The sequence below is a fragment of the Lepidochelys olivacea genome, assembly GCF_965140295.1.
Source record: "Lepidochelys olivacea isolate rLepOli2 genome assembly, chromosome: 1".
In the NCBI taxonomy this organism is placed as follows: domain Eukaryota; kingdom Metazoa; phylum Chordata; order Testudines; family Cheloniidae; genus Lepidochelys; species Lepidochelys olivacea.
The window spans coordinates 340,311,932-340,324,227 of record NC_140411.1 but is presented as its reverse complement, the minus strand read 5'-3'; the positions used below and the strand labels follow the sequence as shown (position 1 = coordinate 340,324,227).

The 12,296-nt window shown below is 42.4% G+C and overlaps 1 protein-coding gene across 1 annotated transcript in view; it reads left to right on the top strand.

Annotated features, from left to right (window-relative positions):
* Positions 1–12,296, top strand: part of DHTKD1 (dehydrogenase E1 and transketolase domain containing 1) — a 48,917-nt gene that overhangs the window by 9,241 nt on the left and 27,380 nt on the right. Inside the window, exons 4-7 of the mRNA XM_084617369.1 lie at positions 2,379–2,573; positions 2,907–3,176; positions 10,434–10,605; positions 11,681–11,879. Coding sequence (XP_084473495.1) covers positions 2,379–2,573; positions 2,907–3,176; positions 10,434–10,605; positions 11,681–11,879 — 836 coding nt within the window. The remainder of the gene's footprint in view (positions 1–2,378; positions 2,574–2,906; positions 3,177–10,433; positions 10,606–11,680; positions 11,880–12,296) is intronic.

Here is a 12,296-nt window from a genome sequence, read left to right as displayed (position 1 = left end):
TGAGGCGGGGATAACAGGATAATGAATTAGGATGTCTTATTCAAACGAGCAGGTACAAGGGTAGTAACTAACTACATCTGGAGTGTAATAGGTAACTTGTTTCTTTTTAATGTATGAAAGGGGAAGTCATAGGAGGGGCATTTTTATACTAGTCTAGGAGACAGCATCCTCGTGTGCTGGTTGAACTGGTACCTTGTTGCGGGCATACGTCTGTTTAATGTACCCATAGCTCCTATGGCACACTAGGAACGTGCTTCGTTGACAATACACCTGGCTGAGCGCCTTCACCACCAAACCAAGCCTGTGGGCTTTCTTATGAATAACATTGAGGTCTGCTGAATCAACACGCTGCACTGTTTGCTACTGCAGCTGGCACCAGAGCTCCAGGAACAGCATTAACAGCGCTGCAGCAACACTAATAACACACTACAAACATGGGGGGTGGGGGGGGAATCAACCCCCCCCCCAAAAAAAAAAACAAAAAACAAACACTACTCAACTAGCTTACAGTCTAAATATGGATGTGTTTGAGATGGGGAAGACCTGAGTTTTGTCTGCTGGATGCAGTGTAGAAATGAAATAATTCTTGTTGGAGGGAGTTGTTCACCTTAACTACTGCAGCAATGCTTAAAAGAAAACTGCAGTGCTTTACTCTGTCAGTAGCTGATTGCGTGAGAAACAGTGAGGTATTGCTCTCAAGGAGACTTCAGGCACATGTGCTGCTGTTCCAGTGTTCTGTGTTTCCCTTCCCATTTCACTCTCCCTATTTGTCACTTGTTCCCCTCACCAACAGCTTCTAGTCACAATCTCTCTCAACAGGGAATATTCAGGAAGAAAGCCCTTTATTCTTTAGAGAGAAGGGAAGCTAAATGGGGGCATGATCAGGGTTCTGGCAGTGTTGCTCTGGCGAAGTAGCTGTTTGGATAGCACTGCCAAAGCATTTGGCAAAGCAGCTCTTGCCTCATTCCCAGTGCGTTCTGTAAGGGGCAGTGAAAGGCTCCCTTCTGCGGCCCTAATAAAGTGCGTGGGCTGAGTGTTTGTTTGGGGGACTCTAGCCATATATTTCCATAATGTAAAATTCTGTGGTTTTTTCCATCTTACTTTTTCTCTTGTTCATATAGTGGCACGAGTATTTATATAAAGGTGTCCCTGCTTCTGGCTTTCATGTGGCCCAAATAGGGAGAATTTGAAACTACCCTTTTCTCTGTGCAAATGAGTGTTGTGTGCTACATTGCCTTTTGAAATGCAGTTGGCAGGCTTATTTCCCTCAGTGGCTGTTTCATTAAGGGAATTAGTAAAATCGGGTTTTTTCCTGACCCTACTGAGGTCAATTGCAAATTTTCCTTTGGCTCAGGGTCTAGAGAAGATTGTATAGGAAACGTTGCTCCTGCTGCACTTTTGTGTAAACACTGCAGGAATTTTAAATTCAAGGCTGCTGAGCATTGGCTAACTACAAACAAATGCCAGCCAGCCAGATGCTGAGGCTGTTGCGCGCATGCACACACACACACACACACGCGCGTGTGCACACCCCCCCACCCCCCGAGTGACATAAATTGCACCGGCATAGGTGGTAGTGCGCACAGCGCTATGTTGGCAGGAGAGCGTCTCCCACTGACATAGCTCTCCCATAGACATAATTAAATCACCCCCAACGAGCAGCGGTTGCTTTCTCCCATTGGCACAGAGCGGCTACACGAGAGATCGTACAGTGGCGCAGCTGCATTGGTACAGCTGTGCCGCTGTAAGGTCTCTAGCATAGACATAGCGATATGTTTTCAATCCATAATTGTAAACACTGCGGGAATTTTTTACACTTTAAGGTTTCTCCCAAAACTTTGTTGTACAAAACTAGTGAGGGGAAAAACTAGACATAGAACTGAGTGTCTTTTCCTCTTCTGTTCCATCTCAACAGTACTTGTGCCTGAGCACCCAGGGCCATGTATAATACTAATCAAAATAATATATTGCATATTGGATCCGAGGATCTTTAAGGGGTTTATGAATGCTAACGAACTTGGGTTCCTAATGCCCCTGTGAAATAAGTAACTTTGCTATAAACACCATTTTCAGATTGAACAAGTTGGCCCTCTTTGCCTCCCTCCACGTTGTGTCATGTTTTTCCTACACCTCCTGATGCATGTATGTGTTCAGGGGGCAAATGCATGTTCTCACATCCTAACATAAAACCAGACAGTGGCTGATCTCTCATTTGATCTCATTCGTAGCCTCTTCTACTAGATTGGGTGTGGTGCTAGTTGGCGAGAAAGATCTGCTGAGACGAGCTGGGGTTTTGTCCAGGTTTATATTCTGCATAGAATTGTGTAACTGTTCAATATTGTGTTAAATGACTTGTAGTCATACTCTGTTTCTATCAGGAGTTTGACCGCTTCTTGGCCACCAAGTTTGCCACAGTGAAACGTTACAGTGGTGAAGGAGCAGAGAGCATGATGGGTTTTTTCTATGAATTGTTAAAGATGTGCGTGTACAGTGGGGTGACAGACATCATTCTTGGAATGCCTCATCGAGGAAGGCTTAATCTCCTCACTGGGCTGCTTCAGTTTCCACCTGAGGTAAGGGACAGATTTGTCTTACTAGCAGCAGCTTGCTGTTTACTCAGATTTTTTGTGTAATAAGTTTATTTGGCAAGAAAATATCTCATTGCCAGCGCTTGAGTACAAGTGATAAATTGACCTATGTGAGCGCATACTTCTTCCTGCCATGGGCTCTGCAGATCTCCCTGTGAAAATACTTAGAGAATTGCAACAAAAGGGCTTAAGTGGCAAGGTCCAAAGGGTTATAGGACTTCACCTCAAAGTGTGTGACTTAAAACAAACAAAAATATCTCCAAAATTTGTAACGTAAATACAAATGTGCATTGTATAACTAATCTTATTTCTGTGCAGTTGATGTTCCGTAAAATGCGTGGCTTAAGTGAGTTTCCAGAGAATTCGCCAGCAATTGGGGATGTCCTGTCCCACCTGACATCCTCTGTAGATCTAGACTTTGGTTCACACCGCCCTCTGCATGTCACCATGTTGCCTAATCCATCACATCTAGAAGCAATTAATCCAGTGGCGGTTGGCAAGACACGCGGAAGGCAACAGTCTCTTCTTGATGGAGATTACTCGCTAGATAGTGCCGCACAACCTGGAGACAAAGTTATCTGCCTGCAGGTACTTGGAGAGCTCAAACAAATTTTCGCAAATGAGTATGAAAGATGATACTTGGTGTAAAGTTTGTAAATCAGAGGAAAGGTGAAGAGCTAGGTTTATTCACTATTAGAAAAAGGAAGATCTCCAGATGACAATGCAGCTGGCATTTTTAAGCATCCCAGTTTTAAGATTTCCAAGCCAATGATCTCTATCTGTACTAGTAGTCTAGTAGTTTTTCTAGTAGTCTTCTTGCTAGTAAGAATGCTTTGAAAGCTGCACACATCTGTTTTCCCTGATGGCCATTTTGCACTTTTTGCAGTTTAAACTGTCATGCTCACCCATTGTTTCTAATCAGGGTGATTAGAGCGTGAAATAGAACCAAGCAGGAACCTTCAATCTCCCAGCCTCTGAAAACATGTCCTTGGAGAAAAACAAACACTGCAGTGTGTATTGGCCATTAGAGTATGTGGTTGTGGTGAGGGGGGAGTCTCAGCACTATACTGTCCTGGTAAATCTTTCCTGGCTACTGAAAGGGGTTCTTTCTCCTTCAGAACTGCATCGAAATTGTGAAAAACCGTCAAAGCTAGTAAAGAGTTTTTTTTTTTCTCCGTTCTGTTGAGTCCAAAACTGAGAACTCTGCTCTTAGACTTTTAGAAACTAGGAGTAAATAGGGAACTGGGGAAGAACTATTTCAAGCCAAGAGCAATGAACATGGAAGGCATTAGTGGGGAAATAATTGGAATAAAAGAAATGCCTCAGTTTTGCTTCTGGAGTGGGAGATTGATGGACTGTTTGGAAAAAAGCAGAAAAGAGAGGTTAAGATACTGTTGGGACTGAATGGCCTCATTTACATTTCCAACAAAACTGCATTTGTTGAACTTTTTTCTTTTCTTAAACAGGAAACTTACTTGCATTTTGTTTGGTAAAACATGCCCCTGAGCTTACTGGCCCGTTCCTTCCCTTGCATTAGCTCATGGTCACTCTGGTGTGAAGTTCAGGTTCCAAATTGAACCATGTAACACTTTTTTTTTTTTTTTTTTTTTTTTTTTCCTTCCCCTTGCACATTCTGCAAAACTGGGAACACTGTACAGTGCTCTACTGGATTGATGAAAATTGCACTTTTCCACGTGCAGTTTAGAGAGGATATGGAAAACTCCCTTGTTTGTGTGGCCTTCTTTGTGATACCTCTCCTTGTGGAGGTAACAAGGAAAGTGATCTCATAAACTTAAACGTGTAACTCTTTCTCCTCTTGAAAACAAAGGTGTTCAGGGAGCAACCAGCCCGTTAACCTAGTAGTGGTCTCAGGTCTTCTACCCACTTCTGTTCAACACAAGCCAACTCCCATGTCAGGGATTGCTGTCAGGCTTAGAATAGCTTTGCTATGTTGATGATCATGTGGTGGTTTTTAACAGGGGTTTGGGTTAGTCACTAAAAATAAAGTGAACATAGGACTACAGTGGTTATTGGTTGGGGGCACTCAGCCAGTCAAGAGGGAGAAAATAGGTATAAAGCTCTTCTTCTTTCAGAGTCTTGGTCTTAGAGCCTCACTTCAGGGTTTTTGTTGCACAGCTCCCTGCAAGTTATTTTCTCTCCCCAGTGATAAGTGTAGAAATCTCAAGGCTGGCTTGCTCTAGTTCTCTTTGCTCACTTGCTTTTGGCTAGGGCAGCAGTACTGGCATGGGAGTTGGCAGCTGGCTCCTGCTCTCTGTTTTATGGCTGGTTATAGATGGTGAAAGGGAAGCAGTATAGCTAAAATGGCAGTGAGACTGACAGTGAACCTAGTTCTCCAAGGTCTCCAGATCTTCCTTCACAAAATTTCTGGATGAAGTTCTGTATCCCAAGATTGTAAAAAGGGTCCATTTGGGAGATAAACACATGTAAGTATCCCCCAAACTTCTCCATCTCTTATGCCTGAGAGTTATCAGTTTTTCACCTCGCATTCCTTGACTCCCTCTTTCATTGACACATGCTGTTTAAAGTCCATAAATATGGCCTCCTGATACGTATTTCATTCCAATATCAGCATACAGACCATTTCTCATGAGTGGGATAAGCCTTGTGACATACCATTAGACCGCTGAGGTAACCTATAATAATCTCATTGAAATATGGTTATAAATGGCGGGGGGAATTCCTGTCCATAGTGTAAGACTATAAAATACAGTTATTGCTAGCATGGTTTCAGCTGTAGTCTGGACAGGTCATAAAGCACCTGGCATGAACCACTACAGGAAATGAGAACTGGTCTAGATGGGCTACATTTCTGCTCTGGTGTGGGAATTTATTTGTTTTGAGTCATAATGGGCTTTTAGATATAAATGCGTCTTTGACCATATGTATATGTTGATTTAAGTGTCTTGGGCTCATGGCTTATGTGTCTTGCAGCTTCCACTCATCTACTTTTTGTTTTAAACCTCTTTAAAGGATTTGTTTTTCCTGTAGTTGTAACTTCTGGCCAGGATTGCAGGGCATTCACCTCTAGTTAAGCTTAGACAAGGAGCATTTCCTAAGAATTTTGACATTTTATGGGGGCTTGAGTTTTTGTTTGTTTTTTTGTTTGTTTTTTGTTAAACCAACTTTTATCTTCATCTCTTACCCTCCCAAGATCTCAGCACAGCTGCGTTCTAACTTCAAGATAATTTCAGAAATTCTGTCCAAACCACAAGTCTGAGGAAAGGAAAAGACTCCAGCATCTGGAGCAGTTTTGAGAGAGTTATCAATTTTGTAAGAAGGGGGGAGGAAAATATTGCATAATCTTTTTCCATTCTATGATCAAGCCTCTCTGAATTTGCCATCCACTGTAGTGGAAAAGATCAAACTTCTGCAAGTTCTTGGGTAATGGAACTCTAATCGTGTGTATGACTAATTTTTAATAATTCCTACGGTCTGACCCATTGACCCATCTCTCTGTAATCAAAGTTCACTGACTGAGACTTAAGAATTGACCATCTCTTTTCCTAATTTCACCCCCTTCAGAAGTTATTGAAGTGTAACTTAAGGCTCAGACTATTATTGAAGACTGAGCTGAAGACTTATTGAAGACTAGGAGGGTGGTGAAGCACTGGAATGGGTTACCTAGGGAGGTGGTGGAATCTCCTTCCTTAGAGGTTTTTAAGGTCAGGCTTGACAAAGACCTGCCTGGGATGATTTTGTTGGGGATTGGTCCTCCTTTGAGCAGAGGGTTGGACTAGGTGACCTCCTGAGGTCCCTTCCAACCCTGATATTCTATGATAAATAAGCAGTAGTGGCCTCTTGATCAGGCATTGTCTAGAAACTAGTGGCAGCCAGAGTAGTTGCGGGCCATAAGCAAACCCAACCAAAGGAAATGTCTGACCTGCAGGACATGTTTGTTTTAAACCTTGAAAATATTCTTAAGTTACAATTTTTATTTTATTTTGTTGGTTGTTGTGACTTAAAAGTTGCCGTTAATACAATAATCTTGACATTTCTGTAACTATTGTAAGCAAGGGTCTGAGAGCCAGACCTGCCCTTGACTCTTCTGGCCTTGAGCAAGGCATGTGTGGTCTGACTTTCAGTAGCACTGCGCACCCGCAGATTCTTTTATGGTGGATTTCTCAACATCTCTGAAAATCGGGCCATTAGCCTCTCTGTGCCTCCAGGTTCCCCTTCCTCAAAGTAGGGGTTGTGCCTGTTGTGAGGATTTAATTAGCTATGATGATTTTAATTAGAAGAAGCCTTCTATGACAGTGGTAGGTGACTACCATGGGGAAGAGATTTCAGTCCACCAATTTTTAAAATCCTAATTACAGCAATTAAAACATCGGCCAACATTATTTTATTTCCTCCCTCAAATGTAATATGGAGGCTGCCAGAAAAATCCTGTACTGCATTGCTGGGTGGTCTATATAAACATAAACTTATTTCTCCAGGAGTTGTTTTATGGAAACAACTAGGTGTAGCCTGTTCATGTCAAGGCATTTCAAAGGACATCCTAGATTTGAGAAGCATATGAGACATGCACGTTTTTTTCCCGTTTCTCCCCCCCCCCAACCCCAGTAAATTCTAGGAGGACTCAAATGCCATGGGCAGAATTGAAAGTGATGCTCATGGCTGATACCAGTGAGGCTGGTTTTTGTTTATCCCCTTAGATTTTGCCACCAGATTCCATTACCCGGACCCATCCATCTCTTTTGTACAAATAAAACCTTCCCTAACCTTAGCCCCATGTCACACATGCCCTAATAATTGATTTCCCACTAGACACCCTCCTGCCTTCTAATTTTTCTGTTTTTCTTTGGGGGTGGGGGGAATGGCCAAACTTACTTCCCATGGAAGAGTCTCTGATTCCCTTTCATCACCGAATCTCCTTGACACCCACAATGTGCACTTTCTTCTTCCCTCCTTCTGAATAAAATGACCACTGTGTAATGAAACCTTCACTAAGGCTTTGTCTACTTTAGCACTTTTGTTGGCAAGACACACCCCTGACTGATATAAGCGTCACTGACAAAAGCGCCGGTGTGGACAGCGCTATGTCAGTGGGAGACACGCTTCCGCCGACATAACTTCCTCTGCCCATTGGGGGTAGTTTAATTATGCCGGCTGGCATAGAGCTGCTACACAGGAGACTTTGCAGTGGTACAGCTCTGCTGCTGTATGGTCCATACTGTAGACATAGCTTAAGGGCCTACCTTCAGTAGAGACAGGAAGGATGGAACAGTAGCTGGGGCATGAGCCTGGGGCTCAGGAGACCCAGATTGAATTTTCTGTTCTGCTACAGACTTCCTGTGTGACCTTGGGCAAGTCACTGTCTGTGCTTCAGTTTTACAGATGGGGGAAGAATAGTATTTCCTTAGCTCACGGTGGGGTTGAGGCATTCAAGATTCTAAGGCAATCCGATACTATAGTAAGAGGGTGGGGCATATAAAATACCGTAAGTTAAGTAATAGGCAGCCTCATGCCTTACATGACCCTTTGACATGGTTTCCATTATAATCAGGATCCTCTTATTAAAGTCTTGTCTTCTAGTTGAAGCCTGGCCTGTGGTAGAATTCACCCTTTTTTTGGATACTTCTGAACTATCCCTGCCAGTGACAACTTATTTCAGAGGCTCATCAAAATGCTTCCGAAGAGCAAGTCCTTTGCCTTTGGAGTGCACTAGATAGCACCAAGTATCCGGTGTTCAAAAACAAATAATCCTTGAGGAATCATCCCTTACAGTGTGTCTCATTCCCTTCCGGTCCATTTCCCATTACAGAAGCCGAACGGTTTTCTCTCCTATCAACGTGCACTGGAGTTCTCAGAAACAAAGTATAAATTTAACACCAAAGTACACATGAGAAGTTTTACTACTGGAGGAAATCTGGGCCAAAAAATTAAACTCTGTGCACAGTATTTTAAAATGCTGCATATTTTATTTGTCAAAATAACACCGTATAATGATGCTCCCATCGGCAGCTGGGGCTCCCGCTGGCAGCCCTGGGTTGGGGTGGAATCACAAATTCTATGGGGAACATTAATTCTGTGCAAACTCTGCATTGTGCAGTGGCACAGAACTTCAGCAGGAATCAAGTTTGCTTGCAAAGTGGATTTGCTGCTTTCCTTGGTTGTAGAGCAGGGAGCACTCTGTTTTTCATACTCCTGGTGTGCAGATTAAAGAGGCTTTTTTTGGTAATAATTCAGAGTCAGCCTTCTGTGGATGACGCTTGTTAAAATATTAGCATCAAATCATTGAGTATAACTTGGTTCATCCTTTAGTTTAAGACCAAGATTATTAAGCAACTTGCTGGTGCATTGAGTGATTGTTTATTACGAGTTTCACTGTATTTCATTCCTTTCCGTTTTCTTGCACCTTAAGTAGACTGGAAGACCCAAGAAGCTTTTTCTTCAGTAGAATGAAATGTCATGGCTGGAGGCTAGCTGGTTACTGAGGGGGGAAGATTTAAGTAGAAAGAGGGCATGAGACTTAAATTCTCAAATATCAAATGTCCTGTAAACTTGTGTGCTGGGTTCTGAGGAGCCTTTTTCAGTGACACACTCTGAAGGTCTTGGGATGAGACCAGAGCATTGGCCGACAAGCCTTTTCACTTGCTTTAGTGTGTGTACTGGAATGAAGCTGGTGCTATTGAGTGGGACCATGCGAAATGGAGGCTTTTGGAGAGCAGCAAAACAGCTGGAGCAAGAAGTGAAATCCTTTCAGAGATGCCAGAAACTTGCCACGGTTCATTTCTAAATTTGCAGAAGGAATGTCAGGGTCAGGAGTAGAAACGGAACTGAATGCTGGGGGTCTCCCTTGTAATGAATAACACTGCTCATCTGTGATGCCCCCTTGTAAAGATGAACTGAAAAGTTTTATTAGAACTACTGAAAATCCAGAGGTTTCATGTCACCAGGGCTTCACATGCACATTTTCTTCAATTGTGATGTGGCTAGGTTTGTATCTATAGAGTATCTGAGTCTGCGGATCCTGAATCTGAAGGTAAGACCCTCACCTGGTTTTACCTAGCAGCTTCCTAAAACTTCTAATCTTTAATGATTTTGACGATAGAGGGAGGCTTTAATAGAACCTCAGTCTGAACCACACTGAATTCTGGGGATGTTTGGATTCAAGCTCTGCAACTAAAGACTCCAGTTTCAATGCAAACCTGTAATTGAGCCCAGTGTTTTCAACTTTTTCAAAAACCTGGGCTGTTTGTAACTTTTTAAATAAATTTTCTTCAAATATGTTTTTAAGCCTACCTGTATCTCCTGTTCATTTAGGGTCTTCAGTAGCTCTCAGTCCCTTTTAAAAACCTTTTATCTTCATTTATGTTTGTTTTTTCATCCCTTTTTTATCCTTTCTCCATATCTCTATTCTATGCCTCTATTTACTGAAGTGTAGACAGACAGAAGCCATGTATATTTTGGCCTGCAACATTTAATTTTTGGGGGAGGGGCAGTGTATCAGATGGTGACTGACTTAATTTTGTTCACTGATCTTTTACTGCAAATCTACTGCAGACTAACAACTGTCACACTTGACCAACCATGTTAGGTTATAATGCTGTGTGTAATGATAAAGTCTATTTTAAGAGATTATAGGTTTGCTCCGAGCAGTTAACAGATCAGCCAATGTGTGCACAGTTGCTGGCCGTGACTCTTCCTTGGAGTTAAAAGATTATATAAAATCTATCAAATTAGCATGGGAGTGAGTGACTGGTATTATTAGGGCTGTATGATCACTCTGAAAGATCTTGTGTAATGAATTTTTTCTCATTGTGACATCTTTCAGCATGGCTACTAACAAATCCTTTTCTGTCTCCTTCTTCTATAATTTAGGTTCATGGTGATGCTGCTTTCTCTGGTCAAGGGATTGTTCCTGAAACGTTGACACTCTCTAATCTCCCACATTTCAGAGTTGGTGGAAGCATCCATTTGATTGTTAATAATCAGCTGGGTTACACAACTCCTCCAGAGCGAGGAAGATCGTCGCTATACTGTAGTGATATTGGTATGTGTAAAAGGGTCACCACACAAGTGGTTATGTAACCTGTGTAAAAGAAATTTAAACTCCCCAGTGTGAATGTCAAGTACAAATTCCTCTTTGGATTTTCACAGATAGTGTTTATGAATCCCAGGGAATCTTTTTCCACACTTATGATGAATTAGGTAAATTGGACTTGTTAATAGAGTAGAATACACTTTGCTAATAATAATAATAATTTAAACACAAAAAATTGTTTTCATGCACTTCATGACAAAGACAAAGACATGGTTGTGACATGGTTTATTACCCATTTGAGTCCTTGGAGAGCGATCAGGTCAGAGAACTGTGGTACTCCTGGGATTCTATGTGGAGAGGAAAAAAATCACCAGAAGGGCCAGGGAAATAGCAGGAGCATGTTAACTTCCCTGGAACATCTAAATGGAACATCTAAAAGGAAGTACAAGCGAACAGCTGGGAACTAGCTAATTTTCTGCCTAGACAGTCTAGTTGCCACACAGAGGGAAGGGAGCTCTAATGTGAGTTTGGGGTTTTCTTCTGCTTATTTGAAAAGATTTTAATTCTGACAAACCTGTCTGGGATCTGCTGGGAGCAACAGAGCATGAGTGGATTAGGGGAAGGACTGCTTCTGACCAAGGAAATTCTGTATAGATTTCAGATAAACCCTGCTTCAGGTTAAAAATTGTATTTTGTTTCTCTGCTGGAGCAAGAGGCAACCAAAAGACTGCCAGCCTGGGAAGGCTTTAGTTTCCATCCAGAATGAGAGGATTTAGAGACTGTGTGCACAAAACCTGTTAGAAGCTTTACTTCACTCTGGAACCATACTGTGGACCCATTTGCACACATGCACAGGGTTGAGGTGATTGTAACAACCACAAAGACTCTTCTCCCTGCTCGCATGGGCAGGATCTCTCTGGATTTTTTTGGCCTCTCTCTGATGCACTGAGCAGAGATCACATGTTGGGTTCCAGTGAGCATATCCCATGTGCTCATTCTCCTGTGATTGCAAAGGGTAGGGAGCACTTTGTTAGATCTTGCCCTGAGTTTGACTCAGAAATCCATATGTTGAACTTCTGTTCAGGTAAGATAATTGGGTGTGCAGTTATCCATGTGAATGGTGATGATGCTGAAGAAGTCATCCGAGCGACGCGATTAGCTGTTGAATACCAGCGTCACTTCCGCAGGGATGTGATTGTAGACTTGCTGTGCTACAGACAGTGGGGCCACAATGAACTCGATGAGCCATTCTTCACCAACCCCAGCATGTATAAAATCATCAGGTAGGTTGATGCTAGCAAAGGAAGGTGTATAACTCATGCCTAAACCAGCTGCAGTAATGATCAGTTTATCCTCAATTGTAACAGAAGCCTCTATGAAATTTAAGGTCCCTGTTTACATGGCACATTCTGTCCTGCTGTTGGCAATGGTGCACCAGCATCTGTGTTTGCAGCAGGGTCAGTACTAGTGTGGACATGGCTATGCTCTTTGGAGCACACTGTCAAGACATCTTGCATATTAAAGAGAAACTGGGCATTACTGATGATGGTGTTAGTGCTTGAATATGCAGTTTGATGCTCCTTTGAAGAACAAGTTAATATAGTCCATCTGCATTTTAAAACTTCCCAGTAGCTATTCTTGATTGGTTTGCCCTTTGCTCATGAGCGTCTGGGATTCAGGACACAGACAACTAGTTGGGA